The sequence below is a fragment of the Chrysemys picta genome, chromosome 2, assembly GCF_011386835.1.
Source record: "Chrysemys picta bellii isolate R12L10 chromosome 2, ASM1138683v2, whole genome shotgun sequence".
Taxonomy (NCBI): domain Eukaryota; kingdom Metazoa; phylum Chordata; order Testudines; family Emydidae; genus Chrysemys; species Chrysemys picta.
This window is the reverse complement of record NC_088792.1, coordinates 115954267-115979599: the sequence shown is the minus strand read 5'-3', so window position 1 is coordinate 115979599 and position 25333 is coordinate 115954267. Positions and strand designations below refer to the sequence as shown.

At 42.4% G+C, this 25333-nt stretch overlaps 1 protein-coding gene across 2 annotated transcripts in view; it reads left to right on the top strand.

Moving 5' to 3' along the window:
* Positions 1 to 2265: 2265 nt before the first annotated feature.
* Positions 2266 to 25333, top strand: part of BAG1 (BAG cochaperone 1) — a 34785-nt gene continuing 11717 nt past the window's right edge. Inside the window, exons 1-5 of one of the 2 annotated variants that reach the window (XM_005296503.4) lie at positions 2266 to 2629; positions 15871 to 15999; positions 16761 to 16843; positions 19195 to 19308; positions 20897 to 21004. In XM_005296503.4, coding sequence (XP_005296560.2) covers positions 2587 to 2629; positions 15871 to 15999; positions 16761 to 16843; positions 19195 to 19308; positions 20897 to 21004 — 477 coding nt within the window. In that variant the 5' untranslated portion in view covers positions 2266 to 2586. The remainder of the gene's footprint in view (positions 2630 to 15870; positions 16000 to 16760; positions 16844 to 19194; positions 19309 to 20896; positions 21005 to 25333) is intronic. The other variant, XM_042842093.2, reaches the window with a different exon arrangement.

Below are 25333 nucleotides of genomic sequence, written 5' to 3'. Positions count from 1 at the left end.
GAAAATAAATTAGTTGCAGTACACATACCCTTCCTAAATCTAAGTGGTGATGAACATACCTAAGTACTGTATCTAGTATAAAGCAGAATTTTAAATTGTCAGATTTCAAAATCTGTTTAAAATAACATAGATGGAAACTGGATTTTAGATCAAATTGTTTTGGACATGTATACAGCATTTTATGTAAATCATCTTCTGTTAATTTAATCTAAAGAAATGTAAGTAAAACATTGCATTACAGGATTGATATGTTTAAACTATTTAGTATGGAATCAAATATTTTACACAGATTGTGAAGTGACAACAAAAATTAGATATCTTTAGGATCACTGTAAATCTGTATTCCCATTGCATTAGTTGTTGGCTAACTCCAGTTAACTATGCATGAGAATCCAGTATTGTCTGGCCAGGGGAAGCAAATAGTTTAATAGAAGAATATTGCCCTTTGGAACTGTTTGGAGATTGTTTCTAAATATTTTAGACTTATAACTTAAGTTAGAGAACCCATCTTCCCAATAGAGGACCTATCAGAAACTAAATTGAAATTGTATATGATTTTTAGCTAAATACCCAAGAATCATTTTTTACAGTGAGCAAGGCAAACTTCTGTTTAAGAGACATCTTAGAAAGCATGGGATTCCAATTACTATCTTTAACTAAGTTAATTACTAGAGTTGGTCTAAAAATATAAAAGCAATCAACATTTCCATCCAACATTTTGATGGAAAAAACAATTTCAACAGAATTTTTGTTCTATTGTTGACCAGCTGTATTAATTACCATATTTATTATGGAGACAGGGAGGGGAGATAATTTCTTATTGGACCAACTTCTGTTGGTGAGGGAGACAATTCATTAGCTTGTATCCTTTACTAAAAAGTTGGTCCAATAAAAGATATCTCCCCCACCTTCTCTCTCTAGTATTCTGGTTCCAACACAGCTACCACACTGCATACAATGTATTTATTATGAACATTTCCTTCGTATACTTATAAAGCACTTTCCCCTTAAAGTAAGTAGCAGTATGGGAAATGTTCCCTGCTTGCCCTTTTTTAGTGGGGAAAAAAAAAGAAAAATCTAACCACAGTTATGACAGTAAATAATTAAAAAATAGAGGGTTTATATCCCTTCCAAGCTGCAGGGCATAAACCAATTTCTGACTACTGGGGTTAGGAGGAAACCTCCTGGGGACATGTTATAAATGCCCACTGTATTGTACCTTCCTGTTAAGTTGCTGGTACTGCCTGCTTTTGGAGACAGGATATTGGACCAGATGGACCGCTGGTCTGATCTAGTGTGGTATTTCCTATGACTGCTGACAGATCAGGTTGCTTGGTGTTTTTCAAGAAGTTATCAATTTGTTGTAGTTTAAGTGCTAAAATAGTAATGTCAACATATTTTTTTTCCAAGTTGCTATGAAACTGACTGTTGGTGTAATCATACTTGCACTCTTACTGCAGATACTCCAAAGTGCTTTTCTTGTTTATAAATGGAAATGCTCTTAATAAGGAACATGCCTGTTTCCTCTGGGCGGCAATGAACAAAAGCAAGAAGTGTACAATTGCATATTGTAGCTCTCATTCAATTTTCAAATTTGCAGATGCATAATTATTTGCATTGATTTTTAGGTTGGCATAGGGTACCCTTTTGCTCTCCTCATTAAAATGTGCAAATATCCAGAACTTTTTTAGAAAACTGATTTACACCTTTTGTGGGCATTTTTCCATTTTTATTATTACAGTGGTGTCAATTCTGTATTTGAGGATTAGAAAAATTATCAGTGTTACAACTTCACCTTACTTGAATGTTTCCTGATAAAATGCAAAAAGATCTACTAGAGAAGGGACCAAACGGGTCTGTGTTCATAGAGTGCAACAAGCTTAAGGTGCCAGTTCTAAAAGAGAAAAGTGCAGAAAACAAAAGTTTAAGAGGTGTAGGCCATAGGTCAGGACAGCACAAACTGAACTTTAATTACAGCCTGATCTATGAGCCCTGGGGCCCCAATCCTATAAAGATTGAACGCCGTGAGTGGTGTCATTGAAGTGAATGGGATGACACCGTGTGCAAAGTAACACACAAGCGAATTGTTGCAGGACTGAGGACTAGGTTCCAGGAGTCCTGGGCCCGCTAGCAGGGGGCATAGAGCATCTCCCCTTCCCTGCTGGGGCCATTAGCCGAAGAGCAGCAAGGGGGGGGTGAGGCGGGCTGTATATCTGCACGCCCCGAGCATTCAAAAACTGAGTCCGCAGGTCCCAAAACGTCAGTAGCCGAACATTAAGACGCGAGGGCCTGATTCCCATCGCTGCGCGAGCTGGGCGCGCTCCTGGAACCAGCCGGGACCGGCCTTCGTGGGCTCGCGCAAGGCTCCCCTGGGTCTGTGGGGGCGGGACCCGGCAGCGCACCGCGGCCCGGGGGTTGCGTCACCGTGGCGGGGGGGGGGGGAGGAGGGGACCGGGCTGGGACTCCCTTCCGGTGTCCCCAGCAGCGGCTTCCGCTGTTTCCCCGGCTGGTCCGCAGAGCTGTTTCCGGCGCGCCCCGGAAGCACTTGGTGGCGGCGCTTCCCTGCAAAGGCAGCGGCGGGCGGAGATGGCGTCGCCCGGGACCCCGGTCACCGTGACCGTCACCTACAGTAAGAGGCGCCCAGGGAGTGCCGGGCTCAGAGGCCGGGTCTTCCCTTCGCTGGCTCCGGCCGGTGTCACTAGGGGTCCGCCCCGGCCACTGCCCCGCCCGGCCCAGCCCGCTCGGCTCTAGGGCGAGGCGGGTCCCGCCTTCGTGGCCGGGTAGGGGAGCGCTCGCGCCCCGCTGTCGCAGCGGCCTCCCAGCAGTCAGGGCCTGGGCCTGGCGATGCCCTTTCCCCGGTGACCCGCCCGCGGGTTGGAGCCGGGAGCTTTGCGCCCACAGCCAGGTCCCGTGTCCCTAGTGATCAGCGCCCCTCTCTGGCTCAAAATATCCCCTGCGTGCGTCCGACCTCGCGTGCACCGTGCCCGGCCTGTGGCTCTTCTAGCGCCGGACCACACGGTGCTTAAACAACAAATCCCGCAACCCCACAAGGGCTTTGAACCAGCCGCACAAAATCCTTTTTGCTTTGCCTTGATATGAATAGTGCGGCGGCACAAGCCCAAATTTGGGATCGTGGTCTCCTTGTGCTAGGTGCTCTGTGCTCAAGGAGGAAGAGAGTGTCTAATAAAGATCTGAAACAAAACTAATAACCTAGGCACTGATCCTGCGGTCTGGTCCCTCTAGGTAGACTCCTCTGCCCATGTGCAACCAACCTAAACTCAACGTAGGTAACATGGGAGTTAATGCTCTTTTTTTCTGAATATATGCCTAGACAACTGACAAAAACAAAATCAAGATCTTTTTGGAAAATGTTTCAACAGTTTTGATGTATTTAATAAATACAAAAAGAACAGGAGTACTTGTGGCGCCTTAGAGACTAACAAGGTGCCACAAGTACTCCTGTTCTTTTTGCGGATACAGACTAACAAGGCTGCTACTCTGAAACCTGTCATTAATAAATACAGGGAGGCAGTATGGCCTTGTGGATAGAGCAACAACTACCTGGGTGTATTTGAGCAAATCACTTCACCTATCTGCCTTTATTTCACTGTCTGTAAAATGGGGATAAAGATATTGACCAGCCTTTGTAAAGCTTTTTAAGATATACTGATGAAAAGTGTTGTGTTATTATTATTACTTATACTGTGAAATACCCACGCAGGTAAAGAGTACTTGATTTATGGTAGAACAAGAAATCAGATGAGAAAAACTCATAAATTTCAAGAAGGCTGATGTTCCTCCTGACAAAAAGGATATAGGCATCTGGACTTTTAAGTTCATCATTGTAGTACAATTGTGCAATGATCTAGATATTTAATCTATTGACAGGAACTTTTTGCTGCAGTTTCATTCTTGATGACTTTACTTCATGTTTACAAAGCAGGGCCCCGATCCTAGGGTTGTAGGAGTGTGTGTGAGGGCTTGGCTACACTTGCAAGTTACAGCGCATTAAAGGAGCCCCGGGCACACTAGCTCACTACCACACTGGCAAGGCACGTAGAGCGCTCTGACTCCACGGCTAAAGCGCTCCTGGTACTCCATCTTAACGAGTAGAATAACTTTTGATGCGCCCCCGCTGGAGCGCCCCAGCGTCAGTGTGAATGAGGTGTTGCATTACTGCACTCTGATCAGCCTCTGGAAACGTCCCATAATCCCTTTAAGTCAAGTGGTCACTCTTGTCATTGTTTTGGATATGCCCTTTGGAAGCTCCGTTTAACAGCGGCATGCTTATCTGCTCCGAGACAAAGCAACCATTACTGTGGACTGCTGTGTGTGAGAGAGAGAGAGGCGGGGAGGGGAGGCGGAGGTCTGCTGCTGTCTGAACTTACAAGACAGCATGCTTACATGCTCTCAGCCCCCCAAAAACCCACTCTTTCTCACCCCACATACACACAACGCACTCCCTGTCAAACTCCACCCCCACCTCCCATTTGAAAAGCACGTTGCAGCCACTTGCATGCTGGGATAGCTACCACAATGCAGTGCTCTCTGTGGCCGTTGCAAGAGCTGCTAATGTGGCCATGCCAGTGTGCTGTCAGCTGTCAATGTGGACAGACTACAGCGCTTTCCCTACTGCACTCTACAAAGGCTGGTTTAACTCAAAGCGCTCTACATCTGCACATGTAGCTATGTCCTAAGTGTCTGACAATAGCAATGTTGTGTTTCTTTCCTGCCTTTCATTTGTTTTTAAGTATCCTGGATTATAATCTGTTTAGGGCAGGATTGACTCTCTCTTTGTTTGATTAGTGCCCAGAGTAATGAGGCACCAATTCTGACTGGAGTCTTTAGCACTGGAGTCTTTAGTAATGGAATGGTAAACCATATTATACTTTTCAGCCACAAGGAGCGTTAAAGGATCTTATAGTGAACATATCTGGTGTGTATTTCTGAGCGGTAAGCTCTGTAGTCAATGTATATCTGATACAGAAGCCTGACTATTAGCAGCCTTGCATCCTACTGTGGATAAGTACATGGCAGGTGTCAGAAGTAAACTAATGCCAGAAGAGAACAAACAGAAGGTATAAAGCAACAAAAGCTGCAGAGAGAGGGAACAAAGCAACAAAGGTTGCAGGATTTCATCAGTATGGTACTTTTCAATGCCTCACAGAGCTTCTGCTTTACAGGACTTCACAATGGACAGTCTGGAAGCAGTATTTTACAAGATTTCAGATTGCTACAAAGCTCCACCAAGAAACAAGATATTTAGTCAGTTTTTTTAATCTGAGTGATGGGGAAGCAGGCAGAGCCTATCTTTAAATCCTTTGACTTTACTGAAGACGGTCACAAAGATGACTGTGAGAGGGTTCTGGCTATGTGTGATGCATACTTTGTGCCTCAGAGAAAATGTAGTTTATGAAAGAGCATGTTTTCACCAGAAAATTCAAAAACCAAGGGAAAATGTTGAATATTTCATAAAAGCTCTGAAACTGCAAAACTTGAACGTATCAGAGACAGGCTGGTTTTTGGGTTAACAGATAAAAATCTTTCACAACAACTTCAATTGAAGATAGACTTCACTTAACCCTAGCCACAGTTATATAGATAATAAAGTAGCCTGAACTAATCAAACAGCAGAACAAAAGGCAGGAACAATGTCAAAAATCTGAAATTAGCTTAGAAGCTGTAAACAGACACTTGAGTCATTATCATAAAACACCTGAGGCAAGGGGAGAGAACTTCCAGGCTAAGGGGAACAAATTCCAGCCTACATGCACAAGGCATGGAAAAAGTCGTATGTCAAACTGTATATGGAAACTAATTGTGGCTTGTTTTTTCATTCTCCTTTTTTCCTGGGTGGGCAGGTTTCCCTGTCACATTAGCATGTTTGAAGGCAGGCAGTCAAAACAGAAGACTCCAAGGTTGAATGTCATATCCCTACTGATCAAAGTAATGATCAACAGATCTTGTTAATTACATGGTTTTTTTTTATTATGGAATAGAGAATGGCAAGAAAAGGGAATTAAAGAGTTAACGAGTGAGTTAGTAGGAAAAGTGTGACTATAGAGAGCAGGAGAGGAAGGATGGAGAAGAGTATGGAGAGTGAATTTGTCACCAGGGACTTTGAGGGAAGTGGGATGGAGCAGATTGGAATAAACAGCTAATCAGTAGAAGGAAAATAATGTGCAGAGGCCAAGTTGTAAAATACAATATACTGACATTATTGTGTGTGGTGGGTGAGGGACAGAGGTTTCAGTTGAGCCTCTTCCTGTATTGTTGATACCCTGGCTATTAGCAGCATAAGTGTCTCTTTGTTCCCAGGGACCAAAACCATTCCCCAGAGCTCTTGATCTACTTCTCCCAATCTCAGGTAACTGGATGTGGCTTTTTGGGGACTGGTGCCAATCAAGTCTGGGTGAGCCTTGCCCATAGTCCTCTGCTACTCTAGGCCTTAAAAGTGTTTTTAACATATGGGAAATTCAAGCAATTCCCTGGTCACATAGAAATATAGAAATTTCCAGACTGGATCACAGCCATGGTCAAGTTAGTCCAGTATATTGTCTCTTGACAGTGGCCAATACCAGCTACTTCAGAGGAAGATATAAGAAACTTTCCAGTAGGCAGTTTAACATGCATCTCTTCCAGCGTATGAATATTGCTGTCTAATCCATGTTTGGTTGGCTCTTCTTGTTTGCTTAACAATTGTTGTCATTATTTTAAGAAATAGTATTAAGATTAAACTGACTCATAAAATTAAACGGTAGATTTAAAATAACAGGTATTAAGTTTGCTCTTGTGTCAGTCCAGCCTAGGGGAATTACTTTATATCCAAAGCTTTTTACATTTGTTACCAGCCTAGTATCTAGTTTGCACCTAAGAATGGCTCTTCCATGATATGTTTCAACAAAAATTTAAATAAAATACAAGTCACTTGTCACGCATCTCATGTCATATCTTGCTTTTAACAAAATTAAATCATCCTTTCTCGGAATAGTTGCATTGTGAAATATAGTAGCCCTTTAAATTGTTCTTACCTGTAATATAAAGGAGCAATTCGTAATTGCACAATGCCCTTGCTTTCAAAAATTACACTGCACTGAAAACAACCAGAGGTCAGCCAATGTCTCTCACCACTGCAATCGCAAGAAATTGATTGTGCAGGATATGGCCAATTTAATTTTAATTACACACACAAAAACTGGGTTAAATGAAATGTTATTAAGGTTGCAAGGTCAAGCACTCAAAAGTAAGGAATGTCAGAATTAAGGTTGCCTTATTTGGCTGCCTTGTAAGTATGCATTTTGATAGTTTTTAATTACGTTATCACATACTGTTTTTTCCACTTGACCCCTGCCTCCTTCAGTGCACAGGGTGGATGTGATCTGCAGATAAATCAGGGTTCTTTAGTAAAGAAGGCTGTTATCTACAGAATCGCTGCCTCATTTGTTGCAGAAGTTGGAAGGTGTGTACATATTGTGGAAATGGGGTGAAGAGAGGGGATGATGGCAGGCCTAGGCCTAACCATAGCTAAAGCCCTCCCCCCCCCCCCCATCTGAGGGGAGGGACCAGTGGACACGGGCCACAACTGAATACTGGAAACAACAAATGAAAAAACAGGGATGGGAGCGAAGGTCATAGGGAAAAAATCAGGTAACCAGAAGGGGACACGGAGCGGAGATCCACCGACAGTACTCACTGCTCCAAGGCATCTAGAGAGTCAGTGGATACCACCCACAGGAACTCTGCTCGGAGGTGGAACTGTACAAGTGAACGGAAATAGGTCCCACAGTTGCAGAGAACCCCCTTGTCCAGCTTCCTCCACCTGGTATGATGGCTGGCCATCTTGGCCAGCAGCAGCAGAAGGTTGATAAGGAGGTCCTGCAAGTTTGTGGGGCCTCAGATGGGGTGTGCAAAGATCAGGAAGTGTGGGGGAAAATGCAGCCAGAACCTCAGTAAGAGGTTGGTTGTGCGCCAGGGTCTCCGTCTTGCCACAGAAAGGACAGGTGTCAAGGGAGTTTGTGAACTGTGCCAGGTACATGCCTGTGCTTATGGCTTCATGCAGGAGCCACCAGCTGATATCCCCAGTGGGTCATGGGACCAGCATGGAGTACAGACTGCCCCACTGGTGTTCCTCGCCCTCCTTAGGTAGCAACAAGTCCCCCCATTTGGTGTTGGGGTGGGACACAAGAGCAAGGAAGTGAAAGTATGAAGCATAAGCACATGCAGCTGTTTCCTGGGCACAGTTCAGAGGTGGACTGGCTGGCTGGTGTTCAGCCAACTTAGGTTGTGTGTCTGAGGCAGCTTGGGAGGCTTGTGGGGCAGAGGCCCGATGACAAGTTCTAGAGGGCCTGGGGTGAGAGGCAGGTGGGGAGCAAGAGAAGCAAGAGGCAAAGCTGCCCTCATTTCCTGGAGCACACGATAGGTGACATGGGGTGGACAGCCCCATACGCTGACTAAGCACTATCAGATCCCTCTGATCGTAGTCCAGGAGGTCTCCAACTTTGGTACCAGCCAGGACCAACTCCAGCGCACCAAGGGGGTCTCCACCACCTGCACACACAGATGGGGGTTGTGCAGCAGGAAGTCCTCCCCCTCGGCGGCTGTTATGGACCTGGTCACGGAGTCTAGCTTCCAGGTCTGTGGAGGTCCTGGTAAAAGACTGGCCGCTCATAGAGGTCTCTGGGGAAACATCTCAGCTGGAGATAAAATTGCTGCTGGTCATATTGGAGCCCTTGGAGGAAGGTGTGCGCCAGCATGCTAAAGCTGTCTCTGCAGGGCCTGGAGGTGGAAGGCATGGACCTGGCTTCGGATGCAGACCAGGACCTGTCTGCCCTCCTTCTTGCAAAGTATGTAGTGAATGAGGCAGGGGATGGCAGGAAGAAAAAGGGCAGTATCATGGTTAAGATAGTAGAATGCTGATCTAGAGAACTGGATTCTAACCCTGCCCGTGTCACAGAGTTCCTATGTGATGCCAGTCAAATCACTTAAACTAAACTTTTGCAGAAGTGCAGGGCACCCACAGTTGCAACTGTGCTTTGAACTATAATGTGCCATGGCAACCTTAATTCTGGCATTTCATAACTTTTGAGTTTGTGACTTTGCAACCATAATAATGTTCTTTTAATATATGTGTGTGTATGAGAGAGAGAGAGATTTCCTAGCTTTTTAAAAACAAACTGAAAAAGCAGAAATTCTGTCATGTTGACAGTCACCCAGTATGGTTAGACACTTTAGATCCACCACTTGAGCTAAAGGAGTAACTGAGAACAGTAATAGGTTGTCATCCTCTATGTGAACCAGCACTAAAGGGGGATGAGACACTTTGCCAATGGGTTTCACAGATATTTGCTGATAGTAGAGTGTTAGTGAGACTCGGGAATCTTGTGTTCCATTCCAGGCTATGGAGGGAAGCATGTCTAGTGGGCACAAACTCTTCTGCCCATTCCCCTGCAAACTTGATCACTTCTGTCCCATTCCCTGTGACACTTCCTGGGGATACCCAAGGTTGTGCAGCACCTTGCTACCAGCTGCAATTAACACAAGGAAGCTTTGTCTGTTCCTGCTGTGGGACAGTTCTCCAATACCACCAGCCTCTGACAACAGAAGCACTGCCTTCCAGACCTCCAGAGGCCCCACTCTCTTTCTCTTTACAGGTTAACAATAGGCACTCTCCAACCCTCAGGTCCTCCGAGCATATAGAGTACCCAGCCCCTGATCCACTAGACATGCATAGAATTCTCAGATCCTCTGCTCCCAAAGGAACAGTACATCCCAGCTTACCAGTTACACCTTAGATCACCACTCCACTTAACACACAGCACTTAGATATGTGTATAGTTACAAACAAGACGTTTATTTAACAACGAACAGAGATTCAAGAAGAAGCAAGTGAAATTAATGGAAACAAATGGTTACATATAAAATAACATCATAATATGCTTCCTAGAGCCTAAATTTAACTAACAACAAATTCTCTCAAAGGTTAGCTCACCCAAAATTTCTCTCCCAGCTTCAAACAGCCAGTCTGGCTGTAATCTTCCGTTCATAAAAAACAAGCATGCTGGCAGCTTGTGCCCTTGGTGAAGGATGCAGAGAGTGCCTCTGTCTCTGTTAGAAACCAAAAATTTATTGGTTTATTTCTTCCTGTAAACATCATCTTTTGAAGATATACAATCCCTTCATTAGCATTTGGCTTAGACGATAAATGGGCATCCATTGTGAAGTATACAATATTCCATCTACATATAGCCAGAAAGTTAGATAAGTGTCTCCTGCCTGAAAATAACCTGTCTATCACCTTCCAGTGACCAGCCCCACTCTGACATTAAGAACATAATTTTCAGTATGTAAATTTAACTCCTTACATATTATCCATACATACATTTCACAATGAGGATCAGAGTGACCCAGACTTTCAGCAGAGATCTTACATGGCACTTTTTGGTGAACTAGTATGTAGGCACTAGATCCAGGGGATCCCTGTAACCCTTTTGCACTCCTGTGCAACAACAGGTCCCTGGGTCATATCCCCTCCCACGTGTCCCAATCCTGTGTCTTCCCCACCATAGGCTTCTTGTCCTAGGCCCATCCTCTTCATCTGGTCAATCCCAGTCCCTACTCCTCTGGCTTTTCATCCCAACCCCAATCTCATTGCTCAGTCCCAGTCTGTGTTCCTCTGACTTCTCATATGAGCTCAGTCTTTCCCCCCCAATCTCAGACATTCTGGCTCTGTCATAAATATAAAGGGAAGGGTAACAACCTTCCTGTATACAGTACTATAAAATCCCTCCTTGCCAGAGGCACAAAATCCTTTTACCTGTAAAGGGTTAAGAAGCTCGGGTAAACTAGCTGGCACTTGACCAAAAGGACCAATAAGGGGACAAGATATTTTCAAATCTGGGGGAGGTGGGGGGGAGGAAGGCTTTGTTTTTAAAAAGTTCGTAGCTGTTCATGTGTTCCTTAGGCATTTCAGCTGCCACCTCTGCTAAGGGTCCACTGAGCTGCAGTCTCAGCTCCACCATATACTGGTCTGTAGAGATGTTGTACCCAAGGCAGGCCCTTTCGAAATTTTCTAAGAAGGCTTCTGTATCATCGCCTCCCTTGTAGGTGGGGAACTTTCTGGGTTGGAAAGCGGTACCTGGAGAAGGATTGCTAGGGTTGTCTGGTATATTCTGCTTAGCCCTTATCCTCTCTAACTCCAGTTCATGCTTCTAGGCCTCCATAGCCCTCTTGTGAGCAGCTTCTTCTCTGGCCATCTGTCTATCATGTTCTTTTTGTTTCTCTTCATCCTCAAATCAGGCTAATTCCAGTTTTTTTCTGGACGTCACTTTCTGTCGTCCTAGCTAATCCCGAGAGTAAGAAAGAAAAGAAAAAACAGCTTGTGAATTTCCTGGCTGTAGCTAACACCTTTGTTAAAAAAAACCTAACACCTTTGCCTCCAGGCAAAGAGAGAGCAAAGGAAAAACAAATTCCAGCTGTTCTCAGCTCCTGCTTTCCCCAAGCAGCTAAAAGAAGAAGAAAAAAATCCTGAGGTTTGTGCTTCTGGTTCAAAATGATCCCACCGCTCTGCCACCATGTCAGGGTTCCCTCCCCATTCTGAACTCTGGGGTACAGACATAGGGACCCGCATGAAAGACCCCCCTAAGCTTATTTCTACCAGCTTAGGTTAAAAACTCCCCAAGGCACAAATTCTCCGTTGTACCTTGGATTAGGTAACGCTGCCACCACCAAGTGATTAGACAAAACTCAGGGAAAGGACCACTTGGAGTTCCTACTTTCCCCTAATATTCCCCCAAGCCCTTCACCCCCTTTCCTGGGGAGGCTTGAGAATAAACAAGATGAGCACAAACCAACCTTGGGTTTTTTTAGACCACTACAAAAAACCAATCCGATTTAAAAAAAAAATAGAACTTTATTAGAAAGAAAAAAGTTAAAAGAAGCACCTCTGTAAAATTAGAATGGAAGATAATCTCACAGGGCAGTCAGATTCAAAACACAGAGGATTTCCCTGGACTAACTTGACCATGGCTGTGATCCAGTCTGGCAATTTCTATATTTCTATGTGACCAGGGAATTGCTTGAATTTCCCATATGTTAAAAACACTTTTAAGGCCTAGAGTAGCAGAGGACTTTGGGCAAAACTTTAAAGTTACAAAAAGAAAACCAGGAATACTCTCAGCACAGAGAAAATCAGAAGCCAAAATAAAAGTAAGCTAACGCATTACCTTGCTAGTACTTACTAATCCTAATGGAGTTGGATTGCTTGCTTTCTTGATCTGTCTCTGGCAACACACAGAACAGACCGACAGAGAACAGAAAAACAAAGCCCCCCTTGCCCCCCCCAGATTTGAAAGTATCTTGTCCCCTTATTGGTCCTTTTGGTCAGGTGCCAGCTAGGTTACCTGAGCTTCTTAACCCTTTACAGGTAAAAGGATTTTGTGCCTCTGGCCAGGAAGGATTTTATAGTACTGTATACAGGAAGGTTGTTACCCTTCCATTTATATTTATGACAGGCTCCCAGTCCCATTCTCATTGCCCAGCTAGTTTCAGTCCTAGTCTGTGCCCCCAGCTTCCACTTACAGACAGACCTATGTCTTCCATGTTTCCCTCTTCCTTCTCCCCCCTGCAGTCCCCATCCTCCAGTCCCAGTTTCTGCCCTGACCCTCTCAGGTTCTTTGTCCCAATCTATTCCCCTGCTACACACATATCCCATTGGTCTGGCTCTTGTTCCCTATCTATTTGAATCAGGCAGCTTTCTTCTCCCCTTTGCCTGGGCCGCACAGAGGGGTTATTGAGAGCACAACATACAGGGGCTCCCTGCTCTCAGATCAGGTGCCTGGACCTGGACCTGGCACAACAGTCCAGAGCTGCAGCTGCAGAGAAAGTCCTGATCAGCTCTGAGCTGGAGCATGCTCACTGCAGATGGAATCGTCAGAGAATTCAGCTGCTAAAATCAATAAGTCTATAGAGTCCGTGCGAGTTATGATTTTTCAGAGGGTTATAAATTGGCAAAATTTGGGTGGATTTACAAAAGACGCATCCCTACCACAAAGGTCATCCCCTGCCAGATTTCAAGTTCCTGCTCTAAAGAGGTCGCCATATTTTTAAGAGATGGACAAAACAATGTATTTTTTTTTTCCTAGCCTCATCTCAGAAGTGGCTGAACTGTTCTGGTTGAAATTAAAAAAAAAAAAAAAAAAATCCTCATCCTGAAGCAGACATTTGGCATGGAAAACTTCAGCCCAAATGGTTAAAGTGTAGCAAAGTTATAAGCAACTGAATAAAGGGTCTTTTATAATGGGAAGTGTCAGGTAATCTTATTAATAGGTGATGCTACGCATCCTACTTGTAAGAAATTCAAAGACATTAAACACCCTGTTTCTCTGTGACTATTTTCTAGAGAGAAATTCCATTTTAACACCAAATCAGATAGGTCAGTGTTACTGTGGTTAGGTTTTTAATCCCACATATATCCTGAAATAACATTGTTCCTTCAGAATTCTGTCACAGTGGATTCTTCTGCCTCCAAGAGCAGAAAGATCAAAATATTCAACACTCCTGCAGTAATGGGAAACTTCTATTAATTTCAGCTGCCCAGAACTAAAGATACCAAAACAAACAAAAAAACCCATCATTTGTCCTTGTTTTTCTCTTGTAACTTAATTCAGATAGTTATTTATGAGAGGCTTGAAAAATCCATTCACTTGGGGATTAGGGAGCTTTTTTGTGGGCACGTGCCACCAGCTTCTACAGAACTGAAGCTTCCTTTTTTTTTAATTATGCATCCCTTATGGATGCAAAGATAACATTCTGAACAAGAACTGAATGCAGTCCGCATCTGCAGCTCAACAGTTTTAGTGCTTCAGCTGCTGCGCATAATTTCACTCTGGTGCTGCTAGGGAGGGATAACAGCAGAGGCTGGCGGTAGAGCTATTTTGTAGGAAAGACCCTATTCACAACAGCCAGGAGATTGAGGAAATGGTGCCGAAACAGAGACTCCCTACCCTCCCAACAGCCAGGAGGTGCAGGTGTGAAACAAGAAAACAGAGACTGATATAAAAGACAGAGCCACCAGGATGGAATTCCAGACAAGCACTCTTCCTTTTCCCAGCAGCTGGGAAGTAGGGAGTTGGCTTCTTACCTGGGCTTTACCCCTGATAATGGGATCTCCCCCATACTTCACACTGGACTATGACTAGGGCTTCGTGTCTTTCACGGAGGTCGCGGAAGTCAGGGATTCTGTGACTTTCCAGACCTCTGTGACTTCTGCAGCAGCCAGTGTGGCTGCTCAGGGCCCCAGGGACTGCCACATTGCTGAAGCGGCCCCGCAGCCAGCCACACCAGCTGCTGCTGGAGTGGTCCCGGGCAGCTGGCCCCAGGGACCACCCAAGCAGCAGTTGATGCAGTTGGCCCTGGGGACCACCTGAGCAGTTGTCCTGGCTGGAGCAGCCGCTGCTCAGCAGCCCCTGGCAGTGGTCCCAGGGTGGCCATAGAAGCAGCGGGGGGGTGGTTAGAGCAGCTACTACTCGGCAGCCTCCGGCAGCTCATGCCACTGGCCCCAGGGCGCCCCCCTGGAGCAGTGGGCCCCCTGAGCACAGGCCCCCTGGGGCACCCCCACCCAGCAGCAGCCCTCCCCCCAGCAATGCCCCCCCTCCCTCTGCTAAGATTTAGTCAGGGATATTTATGGTATAAGTCATGGACAGGTCACTAAAAATACCCATGACTAAATCGTAGCCTTAACTATGACTATCAGGTTTAGTCCTCTGGCTGTTAGGTGCCTGGTAAAAGCTAATGTGAGGGAGTGACAGAAGGTATGTATGAAGGTGTGTGCGCACACAAGCACATAGATAGGAGTGAGAAGCTGATGGGATAAAGTAGAAAAGAGGTATACAACATAGTGTATAAATTATCTTCCGATTTTTCGATCCTGATGCATCACTTTGCATTTGTCCAGCTTAAAATCCACGAGGCATTGCCTAGATCTAATTTCCTAGTATTTGAATTTTTTTTTTAAGATAACTACCATTTAAGGTATGAACAATTTGAGAATCATCAGTAAATGTTGCGACTCCACAGGGGCAGTTGTACTTTAGGTCATTAGTAAACAAATTGACAAGCAATGGTCCAGTTTTAACCCAGGAGGTATTTCACCTAGTCACTTCTCTCCACTGCAGCCTACTCCCATTCACAGTGAATTTATGATTATATTCCTGTGCTCCTCCTAACGTCTGAAGAACAGTAGCCATGATCCTAAAGACTACTGAGGTTCTGATGGCTATGACTCCTTTTTTGTAGACCTTAGGAAGTCTGAACCATCAAGGCTCTCTTCTGGGGGATGGTGGCTGGGAGCAAGGCTGGGGGGAGGGATAGCTCAGTGGTTTGAGCATTGGCCTGCTAAACCCAGGGTTGTGAGTTCAGTCCTTGAGGGGGCCATTTAGGGATCTGGGGCAAAATCAGTACTTGGTCCTGCTAGTGAAGGCAGGGGGCTGGACTCAATGACCTTTCAAGGTCCCTTCTAGTTCTGTGAGATAGGTATATCTCCATATATTATTATATTATATTATATTATAACAATATTTAGCTGGAGACTTTTGGCCTGTAGAACAAAAGCACGTTCCTTGCCCCCCTTACCTCCCCTCCTGTCGACCTCCTCCTGTTAGCAGGAGCAGGGCTCCTCACTTGCACAGCCTATGGTCATTTAAAAAAAATGGAGAAAATTCCTATACAAAACTTCATGAAGTTAAGGCTGTAGACAGGTATTTGTGATTCCAGTGAACGTTGCCTTTCAAGATTATTAAAATTAAATATTAGATTCATTCAGCCTCATGTTTTCTAATGAAGGTTAAACTTAATTGTGGGTTGTCTTTTTTTCAGGTAATGAAAAACATACTGTTCAGATTGCTTCTCATCAGGAAGACAGTGAACCAACACTACAAGACATGGCTCTGCTTATTGAACAAGTCACTGGGGTTCCAGTTCCTTTTCAAAAACTGATATGCAAAGGTAGCTAATATTTAAAAATGTTTCTTGCAGGTATCCTAGATTTAACATTAAATACCAATTCTAATTCAGATGGGGATTAGTTTACCTGTCTCTTCAGTATTCATTATATTAATCATATAACTTTAAAGTCTCTTGTCAGTCCTTACTACAGTATTTTGACAGATGGATGGATGAGATGGGATGGAAGCATAATTAATTATAAGACATCTGGATTTTATTTGAGTAGGCTTTTACCAGGAAATCAGGGTTAAAGTCAGTTTCATATTTACTAGTTTAAAATGAAACCCAAGAATTGTTCCTGCTGCTTTCAGTCTCTTTACCAAGTCCATCAGCTGTGAGCCAGTGTGACTCATGGGAAGGGGTGGGTAAACGGATCATCCAAAATACTGAAAAATAACCAGTGGCAAAAAATGACAGGTTAATGAATATTTATTTTGTAAATTTGATAGTGTAAATGGAAATCCCTGGAAAACAAAAGAAATATTTTCTCTACTTCATTTGCTATGGTACTTTTAATCTAATTCATCTTGGCGTGTACACAATTTGACTCAGTTCCTTTAAAAAAACATGCTAAAATGTTGGAAATTTTTATTCAAAATGAATAGTTTATTTCAAAAGCACTTACTGCACAGTATTAAATATTCATTTATGAAACAACAAAGCATTTTGAATTTCATACCCTAAAGCTAAGTTAGAAGCACTACTTCTTGTTTTTAAGATGGCTGGTAATTAATAAAAGAATAATTTTCCTTTTTCCCTAGGAAAGTCCCTGAAGGAAATGGAACAGCCATTATCAGCACTTGGAGTTAAAAATGGTTGTAAAGTCATGCTGATTGGGAAAAGGGTATATGTCACCTCGTGACGTCTCTTTGGGCTGATCTACACTGGGGGAGGGGAATCGATCTAAGATATGCAACTTCAGCTACGAGAATAACGTAGCTGAAGTCGATGTATCTTAGATCGATTTACCTTAGGTCCTCACTGCGCAGGATCAACGGCCGCGGCTCCCCCGTCGACTCCGCTTCCGCCTCTCGCTCTGGTGGAGTTCCGGAGTCGATGGGGAGTGCGTTCGGGGATCGATTTACCGCATCTCAATGAAATGCGATAAATCGATCCCCGATAGATTGATTACTACCCGCAAATGCAGCGGGTAGTGAAGACGTACTCTTCCTTTGTTATCCTTATATCTGTTGATATTCCTGTTCAAGAGCTTAATCACTGCTTATGGTGAATCTGCTCAAATGGGTGTCAGTGTAATGAAAGTGAAACAAGTGTACTGTGTACTTACCTATTTAAGGGTGCACTCTGTGTGTGCATCTGGCTGTACACACAGTTCTTCATTCTCTTGTCCTACAACTAATAACTCTATGCACCCTGTTCATTTTTTGAAGGTGCATCATATGTAGGGCCCTACCAAATGCATGGTCCGTTTTGGTCAATTTCATGGTCATAGGATTTAAAAAATAGTAAATTTCATGATTTCAGCCATTTAAATCTGAAATTTCATGGTGGGGTAATTGTAGGGGTCCTGGCCCAAAAAGGAGTTGTGGGGCAGTCACAACATTTGTGTGTGTGTGTGTGTAATGGGGGGGGTTGCAATACTGCTACCCTTACTTCTGTGTTGCTGCCTGCAGAGCTGGGCCCTCAGTCAGCAGTTGCCATTCTCCAGCCTCCCAGCTTTGAAGGCAGCAGCGCAGAAGTAAGGATGGCATGGTATGGTATTGCCACCCTTACTTCTATGTTGCTGCTGGTGGGGCATTGCCTTCAAAGTTTGGCATCCGGCCAACAGCCACCACTCTCCGGCCACCCAGCTCTGAAGGCAGTGCAGAAGTAAAGGTGGCAATACCACAGCCCCCCTAAAATAACCTTGCAACGCCCCTGCAACTCCCTTTTGGGTGAGGACCCCCAATTTGAGAAATGCTGGTTTCCTCTGTGTAATCTGTATAGTGTGAAAGCACACAAAAGGCCAGATTTCATGCGGGAAAACCAGATTTCACTGTCTGTGATGCATTTTTCATGGCCGTGAATTTGGTAGGGCCCTAATCATATGTGGAGTCCCTGCCTAACTTGTCATCCTACCAACATTCCTGAATCTCTTCTGCATTTCTGCTCTTTTCTGCCCTTATTGTTCAGGGACGTTGTGTAGAAAACTAGCTGTCGGTATTGACTCTGCTGTCAACCATTTACAGTGAATAGGGATATGATTATGTCACAGTGGTCACCAGTGTCATGGAACCCATGAATTTTTCCATTTATATGGTCTCTGCTGCTGCACTTTAACAGCTTGTTAGTTTGCTTGGGTTAGCAGTTGCTCATTAACCATTTGTTAATTTGCTTTAATCTAGCCATGTTTCTAAGAGGACAAGAGCAAAGCGATCTAATGAACTGGTAATGCATGGCTGCATGGTTCACATGGATGCCATGACCACAGCATGAATTATCTATTTTTTACGGTGTCTGTGCTGTGAACTATGCATAATTTTACCATGACAAAATCATATCCCTAACAATGAAGTGGCAGCTGGCTTTGCTGATGTCACCAGCAGCAGGCAGGAAAATTGTTGACAGTAAGGAAGTTAAGCTTTATTATGAGGCAATAATATTAATAAAAACTATACATTATTTGGTCCTTTCCCTTCACATTAGTCTTTTACTGTTTTTATGAGCAATATATCCGTTGCAATAGTGAGTATATTCATAATTGAGCATTATAAACTGAGAGAGCTTATTTGATTGAATACTGAAAGTTGGCAAATTGATGATGCTGAACGTATGACAATAAGAGATGATGAAAGCATTAATTTTTATGTTAAATGTTATCCCATTATCATTTAACTCAGGGCAGGTCTTCACTACAGGGCGGGGTCGATTTAATATACGCAAATTCAGCTACGCGAATAGCGTAGCTGAATTCGACCTATCGGAGCCGACTTACCCCGCTGTGAGGATGGCGGCAAAATCGACCTCCGCGGCTCCCCGTCGACGGCGCTTACTCCCACCTCCGCTGGTGGAGTAAGAGCGTCGATTCGGGGATCGATTGTCGCGTCCCGACGAGACGCAATAATTCGATCCCCGAGAGATCGATTTCTACCCACCGATTCAGGCGGGTAGTGTAGACCTAGCCTCAGATAGGTTTGTGACCTGATTGATTTCAAGGTAAATGTTTTATTTTGTCATTTTTTGAAAACTACACAGAATAGTCCAGAGGAAGAGGCAGAATTAAAGAAATTAAAAGATTTTGAGAAGTCAGTGGAACAAATTGCTAACAAATTGGAGGAAATTAATAAAGAGTTCACAGGCATCCAAAAGGTAAATTATTTTCTTATCCTTACACCTCATATATTTGTATAGTATACTCTCCTTACTTCAGAAACAGCTACCATGTAATGTGGTTTGTCTTTTCAGTGATGTTTTGGTTTTTCACCTCTTAGCTCCACAGGTGACCTACAGAAGTTTTTCTAAATGTTAAACTTATTTCTGTGTTTCCAAAAGAGGGAAAAATATGTAGCTATTGGAAAAAGTAATTAGTACTGTATTTTAAGCAGATTATGTCCTTTAGATCCAGAGATATATGAGCCATAATAATACTTAGCTCTTCTGTAATGTTTTCCGTTCAAACAGTTTTTCTGATTCCTTTGCCACTGAGTGATATCACAAGTACCATGAAGAGAGGGAATGAAAATATAGATGCAGAAATGATTGATTCTTTCTGACATCTGTTTAAACTGCTTGTGATGTCATTCACTGGCATAGAAACCAGGAAGTCTGCCGTTCAGATTGTTCAGGATTTTAAGGAAAGCGGTTATTAAGTGGTCTTAATTTTTGTTGAAATTAATTGCAATTTTTTTAAGTAGTGGCATCAGGTTATTTTTATTGTAAAAGTCCTACAGACCCTAACTGAGTTTGGGAGCCTATTGTGCTAGGAACTGTACAAGCACATAGTAGAAGTCGGATCCCGCTACAAAGACAAAGATAGACACAGGAATCTTCAGGAATCTTACAAAAAAGTTCTGGGGATTTCTAAAATATCTTTAACTCGTGGCTCATGTATACAGCCATACCAATTTCATGGCCATGAAAAATGTGTTACGGAGCATGAAATAAACTCTTCCCCGTGAAATCTGATCTCTCCGTTGCTGCTGGGAGCTCCCCAGCTGGGGCGGTTTTAGCTGCAAGTCCCTGCCAGCTGCGGAGGGACAGAACTTGTCCTTCTCTTGCATGGCAGCATGGGGGGTGAGATGGGGGGTGTGGGGAGATCAGACCCACCTCTGAGTGTCTCCCCCTGCTGGGTTGGGACCTCCATAGTTACAACACTGTGAACTTTCAGATGTAAACAGCTGAAATGTGAAATTGACCAATTTGGTAGGGCCCTATTCCTGTACTTTGGGCAAAAGTTGGCAAAATAATGAGAACACTAATGAGTTAATTGTCAAAGCGGTGTGTGGATTTAGTTGCATGATTTCTGTCAACAATTCTGGGAATCAAGTGGCTTCCTGCACTGCATGGGGGAAAAATTAATAACCAAACTAATATTTGGCCAGACCACTGCTTCATAAAAGCTGTGGTAGCTATGCTGTTGTTAAAGTTTACGGTCATTATATTGATTCACTTGTTTTGATGTGTGATGTTTATTTGGGAGGACATATATAGAACTACATTAGTGTTTGAAAGAGGTATAAGGGAGAATGAAAGGTAGCCTGCATTTTGGGCCTTCTACTTTCCCTTTTATTTTAAAAAGGGTCACTCTCCTTAAATTGAAAGCTTTTTTCCCCTCTAATGATAAAATTGTTCAAACATCTAAATGAAAAATTTTGCACCAGAATTTATTTAATTCATATTTAAATAGCAGCATGTATGTTCTTTGGAATATAAAATAATTGTTTTTCTTTTCATACAGGGCTTTCTAGCAAAAGATCTTCAAGCTGAAGCTCTTAACCACCTGGACAAGAGGATAAAAGGAACTGCTGAGCAGTTCATGAAGATCCTGGAACAGATAGATGCCATTGTGAGTAAATAGTCGTACAAAGGGGTTGTATATTCCTTAAAACAAGCTTTTGGTTTGTTGCTTTTTTTAAAGAACAGTTTGTTCTCTGGTATGATATTTTTAAATACTAACAGAAAATTAATTTTGGGATTTTTTGAAAAAGAAGTTAATTGGTTTGCTCCCTTTTTCTTCAGTATCCAGTTCTTTTTCCTGTATGTCTTCAATGACCTCTTCATTTTGGTGTCCATGGCAGCTCCGATTTCTAAATGGTGACACTAATGCCTATGTATGCATCCCCATAATACAGAAGAGCATCATATTGGGCTGCAGCCTGTTATGTCCAGATGAAATGGATATCCTTTACTCAAGTTTTACCCTTTTTCATTTGTACTGCCAAAGCCTGTTAAATTAAAATATGTTACAGTAACATTAAGGGTCCGACAAAAACCAGGAAGACACTCTCCTTGTAATGCTTGTTTTGGTGGTAGGGAAGGCACAAACAATGGTGAGCCTTCTGGTTAGTCAAACGCGGATTTATAATTTTTGTATTTAAGACATTTGCAAACTGAGGACTGGACTGATTTCTTTGGAATATATCAAGGTACTTGCATAGCCCACATTGCTGTAGTATCGGAGTGTCACACAGCCATTATTGATTTTATCCTCACAGCACCCCTGTAAGGTAGGAAGTAGTATACCTTCTCCCTTACAGATGGGGAAGTGAAATACAGGCTAGACAAAGTGACTTGTCCAGGGCTATACTGTGGCTGAGCTGAGAATTGAACACAGGTCTCTTAAGTCCCAGTCCAGTACCTTATCCACTGGATCATGCTATCTGAAAGAGTTCCTTTCCCTCATATAACTGTATTGCATACCATACCTAATGTCACCTATAGTGTGTTTTGCAATAGTAATTCCTTAGGCCCGAATCCAGCAGATGAATTTGCACAGGGTGGGCTCTTACACTCGCACAGAGCCCCATCCATTTCACCAGGGCTCCACATGAGTCTAGGGTTCTCTGCCTGTGTTGATTCAATTGCAGGATCAGGGCCTTAGTCTCTTTGTAATAATGAGTTGCTGGTGTAAAGCCTGGGAAAGAGAATCCACTTTAAAGAGGTGCTTTAGTTTGGCCCCCACCCAAACTCTGCCAGCGTGTGTCTGTTGTGAGAAGTGAATAGGATTTTTAGGAAACTGATTTTTAGGTGACCTTATTTATTGCTTTTGTACTGCCACAACTTTAACAGAAATGTAAATGTTGAGGTTTTGTTACCAAGGGCATAGTTTAATTTGTAGTACACCACAAAATGATTTTAACGTTATTAAATACACTAATTTCTTTCTGTAACAGCTAAAACATTTAAAACTTAAAAAACAAATCTTCATTTTTTACAGATTCCTTTATCCCTTTTATTTTTTTAAGTGTAGAATCTTTCACAGGGGAAAAACCTTGCTTGACAATCTCTCAAATGATATCTAATATCCTTGTTTGGTAAAACAGGGAATCAGTTTTAGGTGGCAGATTTCACATCCCCTGGGTCTCAGTATCTAGTGGCGATGATGACAATGACTGTAATTAAGTTGGTCAATGAGTTGATATTGCTGCTGTCATGCTTTTGTGCCATGTTCATAGCTCACTGCCATGCTAAGTAAGTTGCCAAGTGCTTGTCCAGATAAATTGGCATCAAAGCATATTTCTGATGGTCTATATATAGACACTGACTTCTGTTTTAAGTAGATTTTGGTCTATTGCTGTACTAATTCTGTCCCCTAATCAACAGTTTTTAGTTCAAACTCAATTTACACCATTTCTTTGTCTCTGTGTGCTTTCTTTCAAAAATAGTTGATATGTTAAATAATCTCCCTGCCACCTTTCATCACTTCAGTCTAAGCACAGCATTTCAAGCCTACCCTGCAATGGCCAGACCGAGGAGTGTAAAGGTAGTTACTCTCCAAAACCAGTCAAACTGTAGCTTCTTCTGAGATTGCCATCAAGGATGTCATTTGTCCTGATGACACTTGTGCTTTAGGAACAAGGCTGAAATCACAAATTTAATTCATGTAGGACATGGAACAGCTGTCAGACTGTGTCAATTTTTGTTCACTGCTAGCCTGGATTGGATTTTAATCTGATTTAGAGGTGAATGAATGACTGTATATCTTGAGCCATCTAATCCCCAACTTTCATATTTTAATATAAAAGAACTAGAGTTACACAGTAAATGCCAAAGCCAAACAAAAAAGCTACCTTCCATTTTTTTAGCCTGCTACCTGGCTAAGAATTTACATCCTGGATTGGCAAAACTAATGTCAGAGAAAAAAGGTTTCTAGTATGGGTCCCTAATTTCAGTGAGAGGTCAATAACTAAAATAAAATGTGACCACATGGAATGCATTCAGTCTGTCCTTCGAACTTCTGAGTAGTCAGCAAAATACCTTCTTCTGCTCTTTGCTAAAACTACTTTTAGCTACTACTTTGGAAATTCATTCTCACTTCATAGCCAAAGTAGAAAACTTCTCTTGTCTCTGATACAAAATATTATGTGCAGCATGTCCGACAGGGAGCTTTCAGCTTCAGTTAGGGCTATAAGATTTTAGCAGTTTTACAAAGTTGGTGATTTATAGGAAGTATTGAAGTGTCTGTTTTTGAAGACTTCTGCCTACTGTGAAGGTTAAGTAGTCAAAGTTAAAATGATCAGTCGTAAAGAAAAAAGTGATCAATTACAATTTACATCCTTGTTATTGTTGTTCATTATTTGTATTCCAGTAGTGCCTAACGAGTCCCAGCCATGAACTAGGACCCCATTTTTTTTAAACACAGTATAAACTAAACAAAAAGATAGCCCCTGCTGCAAAGAGCAGTTAGCCTAATTTCACCTGTCATGAGTTTTAAGTGATATATGCAATCCTATATCTTACCCACCTTTGCTATAAAATTTTAAGTGCAAATTCATAATTAGTTACTGATGTCCTTGACTGTTTAAAAGGCAAAATAAACACAAATGTCTCCCCTGAAAATGGTTCATGTAAGATGCATGGAAGACATTTTTCTCCAGGGTGGACATACCAGCTATAGTGAGGACACAGTTCTTATCTTAAGAAGACAGAAAATATTAAAGCAAATTTACACTCTTAAAAGAAATTAATTTGATCAAGAAAATAACAAGTTAGGGGAAAGAGTGATTTATATGTAGCAAGCACCATATTTATTTGCTTTAAGGTAACAAAAATGAGTCTTTCCTCCCTCCCCTTGATTTTTAACCCATGCTGCACTTTTCACTTGATACAAATTCCAGATATGTTCATATTAAATACTGATTACTTTGGCAAACACAACAAAGGTTAAAAAAATATATTTAATATTACAGTTAGGAAACATTTGTTAGATGTATTACAATTTACTAGGAGCACAGACATTTCAAGTCAAGGTGGAACCTTGTTTTGTCCCTCAGTGCTTAGAATGATGCAAGTTTATTTCTGAAGCTTTATAAATTTCTTATTTTTCTTAATAGCAAATATTTACTTTGTAAGCATTCCTTGGTCTCTTAATGTAAATAATAAACATAAAACCAAAGATTTTGGGGGAGAGTTTCAAAAGTACAAATAGCAGGTAGGCACCTTTGTCTTTAATGGGAGTTAGGCACCTACCTGCCATTTGTGCCTTCAAAAATCTCCCTATTTATACTGTAGTTGATTATTATTATTTTCTTTGTTTGGTATTTAAGAAGCTGCTAAAATATCTGCATAATTATTAAAATTGGGATTTAACGATGTGGTGTGCTTATGCAACTTACTCACCAAACTTAATTGCACAATAAGACTATGGAGCGATTGTTAAAGAAGAAGCCACACACTTCAGTACTATAAACCTTAAAGGTATTATATTTAAGTAGCAGAAATTCTTTATTATCCATCATCTATGCTTGTACTCATTTACAAGATTTTCAAGTTCTTTTTAAGCATTTGAGGAACAGAAATGCTAATTTAGAGAATGAAATTGTAAGAAAAACATAAAAATAACATTTCCACATGATTCCAAGACCTGTCACTCCCAAGACAGATAGTCATGAATATAAATTTGACCAGCAATTAGTAAATATGTATTAACTGACTACACCTGCATGAACTGATATAAACCCTGCTCTCTGAATCCAGCCCAACTCTAAGCGGTGTGTTCTCCACTTGCATTGAACTCTGGACCTGATCCATTGCCTATTGAAGTCTGTGAAAAGATTGTTGAGATTATTATTGGGACCAAGACCTCTGAAGAACAAAAGGGAATAAATTGCTGAAATTAATGCAGTTTAGGAGAAGAGAGGAAAATGAGATGGAGACAAAGAAACAACAGAACACA